Raw genomic sequence first — 17,385 nt, 5'->3', positions numbered from 1 at the left:
ACTTTTCAATTTCTTACCTTTGCTCTGTATTAAAGAGTGCAAAGATGTGCTTGCTAGACATAAAGCTCTTTTCCACATCCCGAACTTTCAGGTTGTCCAAGGGAAGCATGTACTTCTTTTCTTTTTCCTATTATGAGAGAGAGACAGAAAAAAGATAGGGAGAGAGGAGAGGAAAGGAGAGGAGAGGAGAGACAGAAAATTGACTTTAATAAAAGATCTTGAGGCATGCCAATGGCAACACATCACCTGAGTTGGCTAACGCTTGATTACACTATCTTCATAATATCATCAAACCCTATTTTGATACCAACTATTAAGGCATAAAAGTTATTAGAGATAGGAGGCCCCAGTGATTCTCAACATGTGGGTTGGAAAAATGGCGGGGTGAAGTGTACAGGAAGGGCTCTGAGATGGAGAAAACACATGGTCCTCTGTCCTTTCCCCCTCATGTGGGTCCTTTTAGATGTTTTTAAATGTTAGTTTGATATTAAGACTTTAGCCATCTGTTAATATTTAACAAAAATGTTCTGGTCCTAATTCAATGAGAAATGCCAGATGGATTTCATTTCTTGCTTTATTTGCAGCCTAAGCAGTTTTGATAGCCAGTGTTGGCAGGGAAGTGGAAGCACAGGACCCCAGTATGAAATACCCCCATAAACTATGATAAAGCATAAAAAATACTTGCTCATTTGGGTCTAGAATAAAATACGAATTCTGAAAAAGAATTATTCCATAAAATTGTTGAGCTCTTTGGGGAAAAATTCATTAGAAGTGGACTGATATTAACTAGAACAAACTCTCTTTCAAAATTAACAATTGTTTAGGAATAATATGAACATTAGAGAGGTGAGGTCTGCAAACGTGACCAAATTAGTGTTAGTAGAACATTGGATGCCAAAAAATTATTGGAAACATTTACTTTTAGGGACTGGCCCAGGGGCAATATTATTTATATGTAAAAATTCCTAACAATGAGTAGGAGAGAGCCAAATACTCAATTTAAGAAACCTAGTAAATACCTATTACCAGGGGTATAACAAGTGCTGCCCTTGTTAACCATGGTCCTCTGTATGCTCCCAGGCTACATCTCTGGTGTTACCCCTGAAAGAGAGCAGGGCTAAAGTCCAGAGCTGGAGAGAATGCAGACTTAGTCATAACTTTTAATAAACGACTATTAATGCCCATGGGAAATACGTGCATCATTCAAATATGTCTGACATAAGTCGTTTTGCTCCTACAGCATATAGACTACTTCCTTGAGAATTTATAGCTCAGCTGCATAGCATAGAGCTCTTCTGTGCCCCCTAGTCAGTTTGTGGGTAACATGTTGTATTGTAGGGAGTATCACCTGCCTTTCCACTTCCTACTCATAAATTAATCAGAAAAAGTTGAGCAGAGCACATTAGAATAGCAAAAAGTTGGCATTCTACTTGGCTACAAAAAGTCGTGTGAACAGGTGACTGAAAACATTGAAGGAAGCTGCTTAGAGAACAAAATGGCTGTTCTGACAGACAATGTCTTCAAAGAAAAGAAGAAACATAAAGGAAACTAAATAGCAGTGGGAGAGGCTCAACAATAAACATGAAAAAGTAAAGCACTGTAAGAATAGTCCAATATTTCTACAACAAAAGTTAAGAATATATTATCAAACACAAGAATATTCTAAACAGCAAATGCATAATTTAATCGTAAATGAGCTACCATAGTTGAGTCCAACTTTCTCAAAACAGTTGTCAAATTATTTTAGGACAGAATTCTAAGAGGCAAAATTCTAGACCTAATGAAAATCTATCCAATACATAATCAAATGAAAATGCTTGAGACCCAGGGAACATTTTTTTTAATTGAATGTTTTTCAGTGCCCTAAATTTAAGCAGCTGGATTCTTTTAAAGCACCATCCTATTCAACCTTTTGAAATGATAGATTTGCCTTTTAATGGGAAATCTGAATTTCATTGTAAAGATGGAACACAATGTCCTTGGCTTGTTTTCTATATAAGTAGGCTCTCTTTTGTACTGCATTCTTTAGCATATCGTGAAGACCAAAACTCCAGCAAGTTTATGTCAGATATTAAACACTGGAGAAATACACACACATATGCAGACTGGGGACATGAAAAATGGTCCTCATATCCAAAGTACTAAATGCCATTTATCCCAAGTTTTTGAGGACACATTGCTAAATTATTTCATAATCAAAACTTTGAAGACTGACAAAGGAAGAAGAAAATGTATTCAGACATTTATTTATTAAAGTTGTAAGTCAAACAGAGAATTAAATGAGACAGCAGCAACTCTAGGCAATAAAACAGTATATCATGGATATTTCTAAAAAGTCTTGGTGCTTTGGGGAAAGAATGATGTTCTGCTAAAAGAACATCATGAATCTAAAATAGCTAAAACAAAAGAAACAGAGAAGGAGAAATAATATACAGAATTATAATTTCCAAAATACAGTCTTAGAACCATCTTAATTCAGAAATGTGCTAAATCATTTTTGTCAGTTCTATGACTGTCTAATAATGTGCTGTCCAATATGGTAGCCACTGGCCACAGGCAGTTACTGAGCACTTGAAATGTGGCTCAACTGGGATTAGCTAGAAATGCAAAATAGACACCAGATTTCAAAAACTTAAAAACAGAATGTAAACTATATTGGTAATACTTTTTAATTGATTATATGTTGAAATGATAACATTTTGAATATATTGGGGGTAAATAAAGCATTATCAAACATAATTTCACCTATTTTTTCTTACTGTTTTGAAGTTGGCTGTCAGACAATTTTAAATGTCATATGTAGTTCCATTAAATTTCTACTGATAGCACTAAATCCCCCATGTACTTAACTCTTGCCTTCCTGTCATCCATCCAGTTTTCCCTTCTGACCTCCCTGTTTCTGCTATCAGGTTTATCCTTCATTCTCCCTGTCACCCCATCTGAAACCTCACTATTATTTCTGACTCATCATTTTTCCTTGCCTCGTTTACTACTTCAAGACTTTGTCACGTTGTGTTTGAAGAATTTGTCCTAGTTCCCCTCCTTTGACATTCCCACAACATTATTCCAGGTCCCTGGCATCTCACAAGCATGTGGTCACAAATAGTCTCCTATCTAGTCTTTTGCCTTTCAATTTCTCTAACATCACTAGAGAAGATGATTTTTGAAAACGATTTTGTCAAATTCATTGCAATCCTTCAAAACTTTCAATAGCTTTCCATTATTTGTGGAAAAAAATCCACTAACCTCTTTAATGTGAATTTAAAAACACTACAAATTGGCTCAATCCTGATTTGTCAATGTCTCCTTTTCTCCTCCATAAGAAGTTTATGTTTCAACCAAATATACCTTTTCCAACAGTCTTTTCCCAACTGGAGATATTCCTTCAACAGTTCCCTATCATAGCAATGTTTAGTATTCAGAGTCCAGTTCAAGTTTTACTTTCTGTGCAAAAGGTTTTCTCAAACTTGTAACCATTTATCTGTTTCTGTCACCTCCCCCATCTCTCTCTCCCTTATATTCATATAATAGGTATTATTTATTCTATTCATTTCAAACTATATGAGACAGCTTCAATTTATAACTGCCTTACATTTGAAAATTTATGTGAATGTTGCTCATTTGGAATTCAGAATGTTCAGTCAACTCTCTTGTTTAAGTAGCTTATATATTGTTTAAGCAGCTTATATAAGCTTACACAATATAGTTGTTTAAGTTGTTTTAATTTATTTTTAAAATATGTAATATTTGTTATAATTCTTCCCTGACTTGCTCTAACATTCTGAAAGATAACAATCTTTCTCAAGCTAATAAATAATCAGATTAGAAACAGGTTTCATGACAGACTAACAGATAATATTCTATGTTATGGAGAAAACAAAACTTACAACATGTTTTTTGTAATAAATAAGAAATGAAATTTTATATTTTAAACATTTTATCTTGAGTAGACATTTTGAAGGAAGCACTTGTAAACGTCTAGTGAAAGATTTGTTAATAGAGATTCAGAAAAGAACTTCTGCGTACTTTCAAAGGCTTCAGAGGCTGAGGTCACTGATTCAACACCATTCTTTTCTTCACATTTAAACATAGTACATTCCCTTTCCTCAATACAGGAGGGTCGCCAGCAATATTTCTATGGGAAGCATCCAGGATGACAGAGATATTTTTGTTCAAAGAGAGAGGGAACATGAGAGCACTAGTGTAGTGTTCTTTCTTGAATTCACTGGCAAGAGTTAGAAGAAACAGAAGAAACAGGTCAGGCCCAAAGAGGGTGCATCTTTGTGTGAAAGGGGTCTGAGGTGAAAGTAACTGAACAATGAGTAGTAAAAGGCAGAGAAACCAAGGGGGAAGAAGGTGGGAATTATGGGATGACTACAGTATGTGCTCGCTGACCTTGAAAGGAAACCAGAGAGTCAGTGAGAGATAGGTATGGGTTTGGCAAGTGCCCAGTGATGGTCTCTAGCTGGCAGAGCACCATCAGTATAACTTAGGCCCTAGAAGGAGATACAATGGATATGAGCAGAGGATCAGGTGTGTGGGGGAATAGCTCCTGCATATGCAAAGGACTGGGAGGCCTTTATTCACTTGGCAATTTATACATAGGGAGTTTCATAATTTGAATTATTTGAGTGGCCTTGGTTTGATGACGTCTTTAATTATTGTATTTGTTCTACCTTTTCTCCTATTAAAGCAACAACATCTTCAAAGATAAGACCATGAATTCTTCCTTGTTTCTAAAAATCTATACAGTGTATATTATAAATATTATTGAATTGATTTGAAAATGTCTGACAACCAAAGCCAGGTGTTAAGATGTTTGACAGTCACATATATATGATAATCAAGTAAAAATTCTATGAAAAAAGCTATATGAAATACTTAACTGACAGACACGGCTTTTGACTACTAAATCTTTACAAAGTCTAGACCGATTGCCATGTTTATTTCTATCTCTGCCTTCATGTTGTCTTCTATTTGCCAGGAATGCCTTCTCTGAAAGAAGGCAGGTTCTTTTGGCCTTGAAATTTATTTCAAGTGCCACCAGCTGATTACAGCACATCATAGACCTTTTTCTTCTATAACTCTTAAATTTTCCACAATTTTTGTCATAGGCTATCTAGCATGGCAATCTTTATTTATGTTTAGCTTGCCTCTTCAAGCACAGATTGGAAGTTCCTTGAGGGCAAATATTATGTCATCATTCTGTTGTGTTTACATGTAACAGTTCTTACACTGGTGTATATACAGACATTGCTTAATAAACATTGACTGCTGATGATCCATAATAAATAAAACCCCAACATGCTGGGCCTACCTAGACCATTGTGTTAAAAATTAACCAGAGGTGAATATAAACACTTATTTTCAATGCTTCAAAGGTTGATTTTAAATTAACTTACAGTATTTTGCTTAGCATCATATAGTTTGTTAGATGAAGTTTTACTAACCTAAACCAATATATCTGATTTGATTCATACAAACCTTCAACATATAAATGTACTATGGCAATCTAACCTAAACCAATATATCTGATTTGATTCATACAAACCTTCAACATATAAATGTACTATGGCAATCCGATATACTTCAAAAGAATACAAAAAAAAAAAAAAAAAAAGCGTAGATTCTGCTCTTAGGAGGTATGAACTGATGAAAAGTTTTCAAAAATGGTAGAACTTAAAAGAGATTACATTAGAATAATAAGAACAAAGGCTGGGTGTGGTGGCTCACACCTGTAATCCCAGCACTTTGGGAGGCCAAGGTGGTTGAATCACCTGAGGTCAGGAGTTCGAGACCACCCGGCCAACATGGTGAAACTCCGTCTCTACTAAAAATACAAAAATTAGCTGGGTGTAGTGGTAGGCACCTGTAATCCCAGCTACTTTGGAGGCTGAGGCAGGAGAATCACTTGAACCCAGGAGGCAGAGGTTGCAGTGAGCTAAGATCATGCCATTGCACTCCAGTGTGGGTGACAAGAGCAAAACTCTGTCTCAAAAAAAATAAAAAAATAAGTAAAAAATAAGAACACAGTAATAAAGAGAAATATTAAGGTATGAAAAAGCCACTAATGGCACCAAATATGTTCTTAAAATATGCACTAATGGCAGTAAATTAATTTTTTAAATATGTGATATTTGTTAAATTCTTCACTGGCTTGCTCTAACATTCTGAAACGTGACAATCTTTCTCAAGCTATCAAATAATCAGATTAGAAACAGGTTCTATGACAGACTAACAGAATATTCTATGTTGCAGAGAATACTTACGCTTCACTAAAACAAAGATTCCTAGTTTTGACCACCCCCTTCTTATACTCATATAATGTTCCATGTGTGTTCTCTATTATTGTATTTGCCATATTTTATACTCCTAATTGTTGTCTTTTCTCTTGTTGAGAAATTGATATTTATTTGTCCTCTCTCAGTGCTACACTACTCTCCTGGCAATGAATGGAACATTTCTCTGACACATCCGCATCAACAACATGCGTAGACCATATAGGAAGTACCACTGTGCCAGCCAACAGAGGAGCGACAGAATGACTATGCCACCAAGAACTCAGTCCAAAAACAGGACAGTAGCGCATAGATTTGTCCAAGTTAAAAAGATCCCTCACCCAGGGACTATAAATGTTTTTGCAGAATACTGAAAACTCGTGAGATACCATGGGGTATTCAATTATTATAATTTGCTTCTTGCTCAAGAGATAATAATGTTGATCAATATTTTTCCTAACAAAGTCTCATTTTTTTCTTTGATGCATTGTGGCCAGAATGTTTGCAAGCAGGGAAACTGGAGACATTATCCTTGGTTTATGGGTAGGGACCAGAGCCAAGAAAAATGTGATGGCTCCATATATTAATCCAAGCCCTTCATGTTCTGAGTAACTGACACAGTTATGTAACCATTCATATTCATCACGCTCCTCACCCACACCTCATTTTCTGAGAGACACTGGATTGCCCCTGTACCCACTGCACCAGTCATGGGATTCCTGCTTCCCAGGAAAGTCCATGCATTTTCTTTTTCCACACAGAACGTTTCTGATTGTATCTTCTTGTCTTTGACTAAACTATCTCTTCCACTAGAAATACCTTTGCCTATTTGCCACTCTGCTTCTCTTTGCCTCAAAATTACTGCAGAAGATTACTCTATCTAGCTCAGACTTAATTTACATTTTTTTCTAAAAGTATTATAGATCTCATTTTCCAGCCTTCTTGTCTTTTCCCATCACAAGTGCAGACTTATTTTTTTAATCAGTGGAATCCCTTGATTAAAAAAAAATTCTCACAAGTCCTGTATATTAAATAGATTAAAAAGCGGAGCTCCTCTGATTGCAGCAAGTGGGGGCTACGAGGAAACCTGTCCATTCAAACTCATCTTCTCACCCTGGTATTGTCTTAAGACACCCCTGGAATGCCTGTTGATAGGGCTTAGCTCTGTCTCCCCATCCAAATCTCATCTCTAGTTGTAATTCCCAATGTTGGAGGAAGGACCTGGTAAGAGGTGATCGGATCTTGGGGGCAAACTTCTACCTTTCTGTACTTGTGGTAATGAGTGAATTCTCACGACATCAGATGGTTTAAGTGTATGTGGCACTTTCCTGTTAATTTTCTCTCTCTCCTGCCACCATATGAAAGAGGTGCTTGCTCCCTCTTCACCTTTTGCCGTGACTGTAAATTTCTTGAGGCCTCCCAGTCATGCTTCCTGTTCAGCCTGCAGAGCTATGAGTCAATTAAACCTTTTTTCTTCTTAAATTACCCAGTCTCGGGTAGTTGTTTATAGCAGTGTGAGAATGGACTAATACACCTGCGGATGACTAGAACACAGGCCTAAATTTCCAGATCCTTGTTCCCTAGCTGGTCCACCTGGCAGTCTTATCCTCCAAGGGTTCCCACAGTGGCAGGACTCTGCCCTGACCCCCATCTGGCTGGAACCTTATGCTCTGCCCTGTGTCTTTAGGTCTTCTACATGGAGCAGCTCTATCTAGCTCCCTGGGACTTCTAACTGAGCAAACACATCTCCCAGAAATGTGGGTGCAGTTCGCTGAACCTTTCATTCAAACTACTCCTGTGATGCCCTGTCTACCCAACTGGGCACTTTGATATGTCCACCAAATCTCAGTCAAGGCTGCAGTGCTCTGGATCCATCAGAAGCCCCACCATGGCCAGCATGGCAAGGGCCTCCTCTACCATTACCAGGATTCCTCACATTCCCATCTGATCCCCTGTGCTTGGTTCCTCGCACCCTGGTCGGATACCCTGTGCTTGGTTTATACTGTCACTTTGTGCTTTTGTCTTCTTTTCTGAGTCTACATGTTTCACCTAAGTGTGTCTATGCTCTGCCTTCCCAACTACAAGATAAACCCCTAAAGAAACAAGCAAGTCCATTACTATTATTACCTTTATTTCTTATTGTTGTTAATCATTCTATGTATCTTGCTCCCCTGTTACTCTGTAGCTGTGTGCTGACTTTGCTACCAAACCATCAACTCTTTGAGGAAATAAATTATTTCCTTATTAGTTTTGGTTGTGTCATAGACATTCAGCAAACACTTGCTGAATGAACATATGAACAGCCCCCTCATGGGCTGGCATAGTGCTTTGCCTAGATCAAGGACTCATAGATGATGACTGACTCATACAATAATCAAAGTATCAAAGAATAATAAGAGGCCATGCAAATATTGAGAATACCAGAATAATATTTCCACATGTTGTTGAAAACTAAAATCTGGTGTTTATTGCTTCTAAGAAGTTATAACTATAGAGATGCACAAGTATGAAACTCAAAATATAAACTATGCATCTTTTTATTTGGATTTTAACTCCTTGCTTTAATCAGAATTACATTTTGAATAGTAAACAGCATCTGTGAACCAGCAGGTTGCTCATCAACAGCACTTTTTAAGCTTTTTCTCTTGAGCACTGTATAAACTGCCTGTGTTTGATGGGCTGTCCTAGTAGTCTCAAGAAAACGCCATGGTTTTTTGGCCACTGGCTTCATGGCTGCACCCCTGTACCTACTCAGATCCTGAAAGGGAGCTACACACTAGGATATCTCCACTTGGCAGGAGAAAGATAATCAGTCACACTTGACATTACCCCGGCTGGAGATCCTGCTTTTTTCCAGGTTCCTACCTTCTCTTCAGAGTCCAGCTCAATTTCCACCTCCTCCAGGAAGCCTTTCTGACTTTATAAGCCCACGGGAGGGCTCCCTTCTCCATCCCGTGACATTCTTGAGCCATGTATTTTTTTCTTCACTTAGCATATATTGCCCTGTATTCTCAGATATGACTAATATCCTCAAAATGCAGACTCCCCTTTCCTCCCACTAAAAAAGTATTGTATATTTGAAAGCGAGAACATTTAAGATTTTGTTCTCAAATCTTTGTATTTAATCTCTATATTCTTAAATTTAGAGAAATAGGCCTATGTATTTGTACATATGAGATTGGTAATGTATTAATGATAAACATACTAAAGAATAAACTTAAAGGACTTATGACTAAGGATGGAAGATTGATCCTATGTATGTATCTGTTCTCCTTCTCCCAAACCTACTATGATATTATAATAGTAAAATAATTTAAACGGTTATTAGTAGTCCACAATAACAAAGAAATGGGAGAGGAGAAAATAGTGAACAAAATATTTTCAAAAAGCTTTCTAAGAGAGAAGGGACAAAGAAGCATTCACTGACCTAGCATTAAAAAAGGGTTATTCTCCAAATACCTACAGAGGGAAAGAATAGAGGAGAAACCACCTCATTTGGCTTCTGTCCTTGGAGGCACCTTGTACCCACATGCGTGGTTATGGTCGTGAGGTTGAGGCAGCGGGATCACACAGAAGTCCACGTATAGAGGTATACAAAACAAGCCAGGTACAGGAGCTCATGCCTGTAACGCTAGTTGTTTGGAAAGCTGAGGCAGGAGGATCACTTGAGCCCAGGAGTTTGCCTGGGCAAGATAGTGAGACCATGTGTCTCCAAAGTTTTTTTAAAAAAATTAGCCACATGTGGTGGTGTCTATGATTCCAGCTACTCAGGAGGCTGAGGTGGGAGGATCACTTAAGCCCAGGAGGCAGAGGTTGCAGTGAACTGAGATCACGCCACTGCACTCCAGCCTGGGTGACAGAGTGAGACACTGTTTCAAAAAAACCAGAAGTAGACGAAACAACTGGTGGCACAGGACTACGTTTTCTACCCGCGGCAACTTATTCCTACCTTCAGCGGGAGACAAGAGGCTTTTCCCTAGAGAAATGATACCAAAGAGGTTTCAGGTTGAGAGATACCAGGCAGGGTGAACAGCAAGGGGTGAGGTAAAAACAAGAGAGTTTAGTGAAAGTCTACATACTGAAATATTGTCCTTCAGCCTATTTCTTGCCCTGCCCCAGAATGCCAGCAGCCAGATGGACTTCCCTGCCCCTGCCAGGAAAGATAATGAACTCTTCTTCTCCGGGGACTCATAGATTCAGGGGAAATGCCCTGGATACCATGATTTCAGTGAAAAAGCCAGGCTGCTAACTGATCACCTTATAGGAAGATTCTGTATTCTACACACTCCTCCAACAATTTTCAAGCAACTGAATGGCACAGAATCTTAATAGATTAGACACGTCAAGGCTCTTAACTGGAGTGATTCTGAAGATGGGCTATCTCAACACTTATTCCAATGCCTTATAATGTTTGAGTGCAATTCAAAATCCTCTCACCCTTCCCAATTTTGCTCTTACAGCCAGAGTTCCAGATGAGATATACTTTCTGCCAATCAGATGTAGTCAAGCCAGACTTTGATTCCAAAAAATGAGTCAAATGAGAGACGGGCAGAGTGTGTGGCACCTGTTTTGTTGGCCTGAAGGGGCTCTGGATCCAGAGGCTACAACAAAACGGTGGCTTCCTGATTATGCAGCCTCCAGACTGGTGGAGGCAACAGCTCCTTGGCAGTCCTAGGAAATTTGTTTTGTGAGCCATTCCTGGAAACTCAACCTAGTTCTGCAAGGTTGCCCTCCCAATGATTCTCAGAATGATTTGTCCCTCTTAATAAATTATTTTCTACTTAAACTAGCTAGAGTTGATTCTGTGGGTGACAATTAAGAACACTGAAAATAGTATAATAATATCTAGTCAACATATATTATTACAGCTTAGCAAAAATGAATAGCCAGTAAAGCAGAACAATAGCATTACCCTGCAATACTTCACACATAATGAGTCAAAACTTACACAAATCAATTATTAACATGTATGTATGCCATGTGTTTATGCAGTTTTGAAATTTCAGCACTTTTTGCTCAAAAAGAGCTTCTAACCAAGAAATACGTGCACACACACACACACACACACACCTCTATGTATATATACATATATATGATAAATACCATGCATGAAAAATTTTAAATTGAGAATTCAAGGTGTGAGTGAGAGAGATGGCATTTGAGCAACTTTACGAGAAACTAAATAAGGCAACAGAAGAGAGTAGAACAGAAAAAAAAAAAAAATCCTGGTGGTTGGCATGTTCATAAACTATTACAAACTACCTCTATCATAGCAGTACTACTATTCATGGGTTAAATTTTCTTTACTAGTGAGCTAAGTACAGAGACTTGGTTTGTGTTTTATACTTTTTCAGTTACTAGGAAGGAAAAAATTTACTCAGCATGGCAAAACAAGCTACAAGCACTTTAAATTAGCATATTTCAAAAGCTTAATGGTTGCATTTTCCTGTTTCTTTTTGTGCTCCAAGGCATTGCAATTTATATTTTTTAAAAAGAGAAACTTTCAAGTTTGGAATAGTGATTGCTTTACTTGAAAGTCCATATAACATGATATGGATTTCTATTACTAAAATGCAAAGACAAATGTCTTTCAACTGACTTACGTGGCTTCATATTCAATTACAAAGTGAATTTAAGACACTCCGCAAACTGAAATTATGCTTACTGTGTAACAGCTTCTGAGTGCACATTAATCAAACATAATTCTACATGCTAGCCCTTTGGATGTACTTGCCTTAAATAAAAGTGTTATTTTGGCTAAATATACCATATGTTTGTAAAAGTTCAACATAATAAAAGCACCTTGTTTACAAATGCAGCATAATTTTTACTTCTCTGAGAAAATGGAGGTCAGAAAGGCACTGTACAAATAAAATCCTCTGACAATTCCCAGAACTCAGTAGATGAATGGTTTAAATTTCCCCCCATCATTTGTCACCAAGCTGCAAACAAAATCAAAGCTGAATGTTCCCCTCTCTCAAAAGAGGCAAAGAAACACTCAAAAAGAGGCAACACTAAGGAGAAAAGCAAAGGGCCTGAGCATTCAACCAAATAACCAAATTAATAAAGGTTTCTGAAGCCCTGTGCATTGACTGTTGAACTGTTTTAGGTTTTGGTTTTTTCCTCCACTGACAGTAACAGAATTCTATGAGGTATGTACTGAGGGGAAAACAGTTTCTTTGAAAAGCAGAGCTGACCATCATGCCCTTTGTACTTTAGTTAGGAGCCCATCTCCCTGTGTTCCAAGGAGTACAGGAGTCTGGGATGGAACAGGGAAAAGGGGGCCCCTTTCACGTGCCTTCTGAAACTCAGCCCTGTATTTAAGGTGATATTTGGCTGGATCACTGCAAGCACAGCTGGTGATCTGTGCACCACTACCGGCTCCAACACATCTGCATGACGAAATTGGGCTTTGGACAGGGAAAAAAAAAAAAACCTGGAACAGTTCTCCTCCTCCATCAATCCTAATCATGCCTCCTAGCCTGCCCACTACAAAATAATAATAATAATAATAATAATAATAATAATAATAATAAATAAAAATAAAAAAAATAAAAGGACTAGAGAAAGGAAGAGGCAGAGGGGAGAGAGAGAACCAAGAACCCAGAGAGTGAAGTGAGAAGGTATCATTAGAGAGAAATTAAAGCTGCCCAACCCAGAAGTGCTCTCTGTGCTCACTGCATGCTCAGGTGGCCCCATCTATCCTCAGCTTCTGAGAGACAAAGGACTCCCATGAGAGGTGGTGCAGCAAGAGGACATGACACATAGTTTGGAGTTAACACACAGGTTCACATAGGAGCTCTGACACTAGCTATGTGAACCTTCCGCAAGTTCCTTGATTTCTCTTCTCTCTGTATGGAGGTGATAATTCATGCCTCAGGGAGGGTATGGAGATTAAAGGAGACCGTGCAGATGACTGTGTATTCAGGGACTTCAGATAAACGTTTATTTCCTTTTCCTTGGAAAAAATGTTCAGCCATCTTCCCACCCATAAACACAGTATGGTGTTCTCTCTTCAACATATTTACAACAGCAAGCTTTTATACTTACAAGCTTTTGAACTGTGAGGGGAAAATAGAAAGTTAATTACGTACCTAGTAGAGAAACACACATTGAACATGAACAATAGCAAACCAGGAGGGAGTGAAGCAGTGAAACAAGAAGGACAGCTTATTTAAACTCTGCTTTCTTATTAGAGGCAGGCATGCAAGAAATCCAGAAATATGGGACTGTGTCCATATATAGAGAGGGAAGATGACTCCAGGCTGAGAGGGGGTACTCACTCCTTCCCCTTGCACTCACAGTGGATTGTGCAGAACAGGTCAAGGAAAGTACTTGGGGGAAAAGGCAAGTTCTGGAAGAAATTGAAAATTGAAAATTCCACAAATAGAGGATCATTTGCCTTTTGTGGCAGAATGTTCTTCCACTTTAAAAACTGAGTGAGGGTCTCGAGACTGGCTAGAAAACTGTAAAGTGGGAAAGGTTTCTTTTTTTTTTCTTATCCTGAATCTTCCATTTAGGCGACTTTGCTTTTCTGTTGGCCTCAAACAGAGATGGCCTGGGTCAGCTGCTATTGCTGCTGCCTAGTTTCTAGGTTTCTCCCTCTGCTGTATCCCAAGAAAGCTTCCCCTCTCATTGCATTTGTTCTGTATTACCAACTGGATTTCAGGTACCATGAAAGGGACTGCACGCTTACCTCTGCAGATCTCTGATACTAGCAGGTGCTTAATATATGCTGACTTACGAAGATAACAAAACTCACTTATCCCATGTCTCATTCCCCTAGGCTTTGTTTCATGCATAATTGTGCTTAGAATAAATTAATGTCTGCTACAGAATAAATTCTTATTAATTATTCTTCCTGGGTAATATATTTGAATTTAAGTTGGGTCATTCAGTCCTTCCATTTACAAGGAATAAATCATTCACGTGCACCAGCAAACTGGTAGGGGTGAGGTTCTTGGCTTAGGTTGCCCTTAAGTCATCCCAGTGGGTAACTGCTTAATCCAAGGTTGAACATGAAAACTCTTGACAGCTTCTCCCAGCCTTAAAGCAAGAAGTGTAGGGCAGTGTTTCTCCAACTGCAGTCCTCTGACCCCTAGAGTTCTTGTGAGAATTAAAAAGAAATCTTGTGTTGGTATCTAATAAAAATTAGTAAAAGAGATTTTCTGAACTATCTGGAGCATGACTTTATAATTGGACACCGCCATTCAATTTCAGTGCTTGTGTTTGCACCAAGTAGTAGTAATGTATCTACTGTATGGTAATGAAAGAAAGGGCAGAGGCAGACATCAATACATCAGTTATGTACTTTCCTTCGGTGACATCACAATGCCTTGAGTGAATGGAAGTTTCATTCTAACAGAATGAAAGTGGCAGGAGACTGGTGGGGTCACCCAGTACAGGGTAGCCTGAGAACGCCAGTCTCCAAAGAACCCATGTCTGAACATATTGCTTTGGATTAGCTAATTATGTTTCCTAAAAGAATATAATCCCTCACATTAATGTTGTTGATCAGCTAAAGTTTCTCAGTAATATGGTTCTACTTAAATTTAACCTGTAATTTTGGTTTGCTTTTTGGATGGAGAAGAATAAGCATAATGTGTGTATATGTTTGGTGGATATGTAAAATAAAAGAATTTTCTGTTTGTAAATACTTAAGTAACATTGTGAATAAAATAATTTGTCTCCATTCAGAATCCATGAGGACTCATCCTTGAAAAGATATTTGTACATTACCCAAGTTTTAGAGACACTGATTTAGAAAAAGTGTATTTGGAATTATCTCAAAAGGGTTGAAGTATTCAAAATAGGTACAAACAAATGGCCTTGACTTACAAATAATTTGGATCAGAGCTTAGAAATTGCTTTAGCTTCTAATTGCCCTCAGTAAGACCAGCAGAAAAGTGCAGACCTGGCCCTCAGAACCCGGGAGGCCCAGGCACGGCTGGAACATACATTGGGTGTCCTTGGGGAGATTGTTTTCCCACTCTCTGCTTCAGTTTCACCATATGTAAAGCAGGGATAATAATACTAACCTCAATCCTTAAGTTCAAAAAAGAAAAAAAAATAAATAAACCTAACTTTATGAGAACAAAGAGGCAATAGATACAAAAGCATTTTCAGCTTTTCAGGGGGAAAAGTACTATTTTAATAAGGAACTCTTGAAAATATCTCAGCAACATGCATCTAATTCATACTGACATATATAATTGAACCTACGTTTAATTTCACTGCAAATTATCTGCTTCCTTTAAGAAGCTGGGTTGGTAAAATGCTGAGTTGTGTGGCTCAAACTAAAGAGTTGTAGAAGAATTAGAAATATTGGTGAAAAGACACAATGTTTGGCCCTTAATAAAAGAAGAGAGAATGAGTGAGACAGAGGAAGAGGAAGTGAGAACTGTAGACAAAGATTCCAAGGGTAAGAAAAACTGCTTCACATCCAGATATCCTCAAGAAGCTGACAGAAAGGAATAGCAAGGAAGTAGGGTAGTGGCAGTTTTCACACCAGACCTCTTTAATGTCATAGAAAATTTTAGCACAGGCAAGGCAAGACCAGTGAAGAACCAGAGCAACCCAAAGAGAGATAAACAATGTAAATGTAAATATTGAGTTTCATCTCACTTTAGATAACAGAGTATATATTCTCCTCGTCCTCCCTCTGTCCTCTTCTCTACCCTCTTCTTCCTCTTCGTTTTCCTTTCCTTTTCCTCCTCCTCCTCCTTTTTTCCTCACTTGCTCTAAGCTTAAATACTGAGTTATAATCCAGAATAATATCTCAATATGAAAACCCTAATGATTATATACAATGATAAATCTCAGATTCTTTTCTTATTTTTAACTACCCATGTTAACAAGTAGCAGCATTCATTAAAATAAAACTAGAAGTGGTCAGAACTATCCTGCCTTTCCAGAAATACCATCCCTTCTCTCTCTTTTCTCTCCAGGAAAAAGTCTCAATTCTTCAAGCATAACAAAAACGTTGCACTACATTATTTTTGTAGGTTCTTCTGGGAAGTTCTCCTTGACATGAGACATGGCATGTCTTATTTAGAAGAATACTTAGCTGATCTGTGGAGCTATGGGTTGGAGGTAGGGGCAAGAGCAGGAAACCATAGATTAGACTAACATGGTAGTGCAGGAAAGAGACAGAGGTCCTTCCAAGTAGTTTAGTAGTTGAGGACAGCAGTGGTTAGGTTTGGGAACACATTTTGGAGTGGAGCAGTGATTGGCCAACTATAGTCCCAAGAGCTAAATTTGGATTTGGCATATGTTTGTATGGCCCCAATAGCTAAGAATATTTTTTACTTTTTTAAAGGGTTTTAAGAAGAAAGAGGAGGAAGACAAGGCAGAAGAGAAAGAGGAAGAAAATAAGGAGAAGATGGAGAAAATATGTGACATAAACTGTATATGGCCTGCAAAGTCTAAAATATTTACAGAAAAAGTTTGACAATATCTGGAATAGAATCAGCAGATCTTGAAATGAAACTGGATGGAGGGAGGAGTGAGGGAAAGAGAGGAATGGAGGAAAAAATTTATGTTTTCAGTTTGAGCAACTGGGTGATGGCCACATTCTCTTCCTTATTCCAGTCAATCATACCCCGGTTCCTTCATTTAATCTTTGCTGTTGTACTTATTTCACTATCATATTTATTTACTTACATGTCTGTCACCCTACCTTGAAAATGCAATCCTTAAGTCCTGTTTTTCTCCATATTTGCAGCATATAGCTTTTTACAAGACACAGACACCATCACCATGAATTGAACTGATGATATGTCAATCTCATTTTCAGTAGTGCTGGTAACATCAACTTAATGAAGCAAAATTATTATACAGTCATTTCTTTTAGTGTTTAAGAGTTCATAAACCATTTTGCAACTCATCTGTTCCTTATCACACTCCTGTATGTTGATATTAGAGTAAGCCCCAATTATAAGTTTCCTTTACACTAAATTATATTTTATGTTGAGATATATATATATATATATATATAATATTAGGAATGTTCTATATATGTGTGTGTGTGTGACAGAGATACACACACAAACACACACACACAGAGAGAGATTTATTTTAAGGAATTGGCTCACATTATGGAGGCTGG

The 17,385-nt window shown here is 37.9% G+C and overlaps 1 protein-coding gene across 3 annotated transcripts in view; it reads right to left on the bottom strand.

Annotated features, from left to right (window-relative positions):
• Positions 1 to 17,385, bottom strand: part of DNM3 (dynamin 3) — a 574,343-nt gene that overhangs the window by 158,432 nt on the left and 398,526 nt on the right. For all 3 annotated transcript variants that reach the window (XM_017866907.1, XM_017866908.1, XM_017866910.1), the window contains exon 15: positions 18 to 127. In XM_017866907.1, coding sequence (XP_017722396.1) covers positions 18 to 127 — 110 coding nt within the window. The remainder of the gene's footprint in view (positions 1 to 17; positions 128 to 17,385) is intronic.

This window comes from Rhinopithecus bieti, unplaced genomic scaffold (genome assembly GCF_001698545.2).
Source record: "Rhinopithecus bieti isolate Rb0 unplaced genomic scaffold, ASM169854v2 scaffold_1853, whole genome shotgun sequence".
Taxonomy (NCBI): Eukaryota; Metazoa; Chordata; class Mammalia; order Primates; family Cercopithecidae; genus Rhinopithecus; species Rhinopithecus bieti.
Note: the sequence above shows the minus strand (reverse complement) of the source record. Positions and strands in the feature narration are given on the sequence as shown.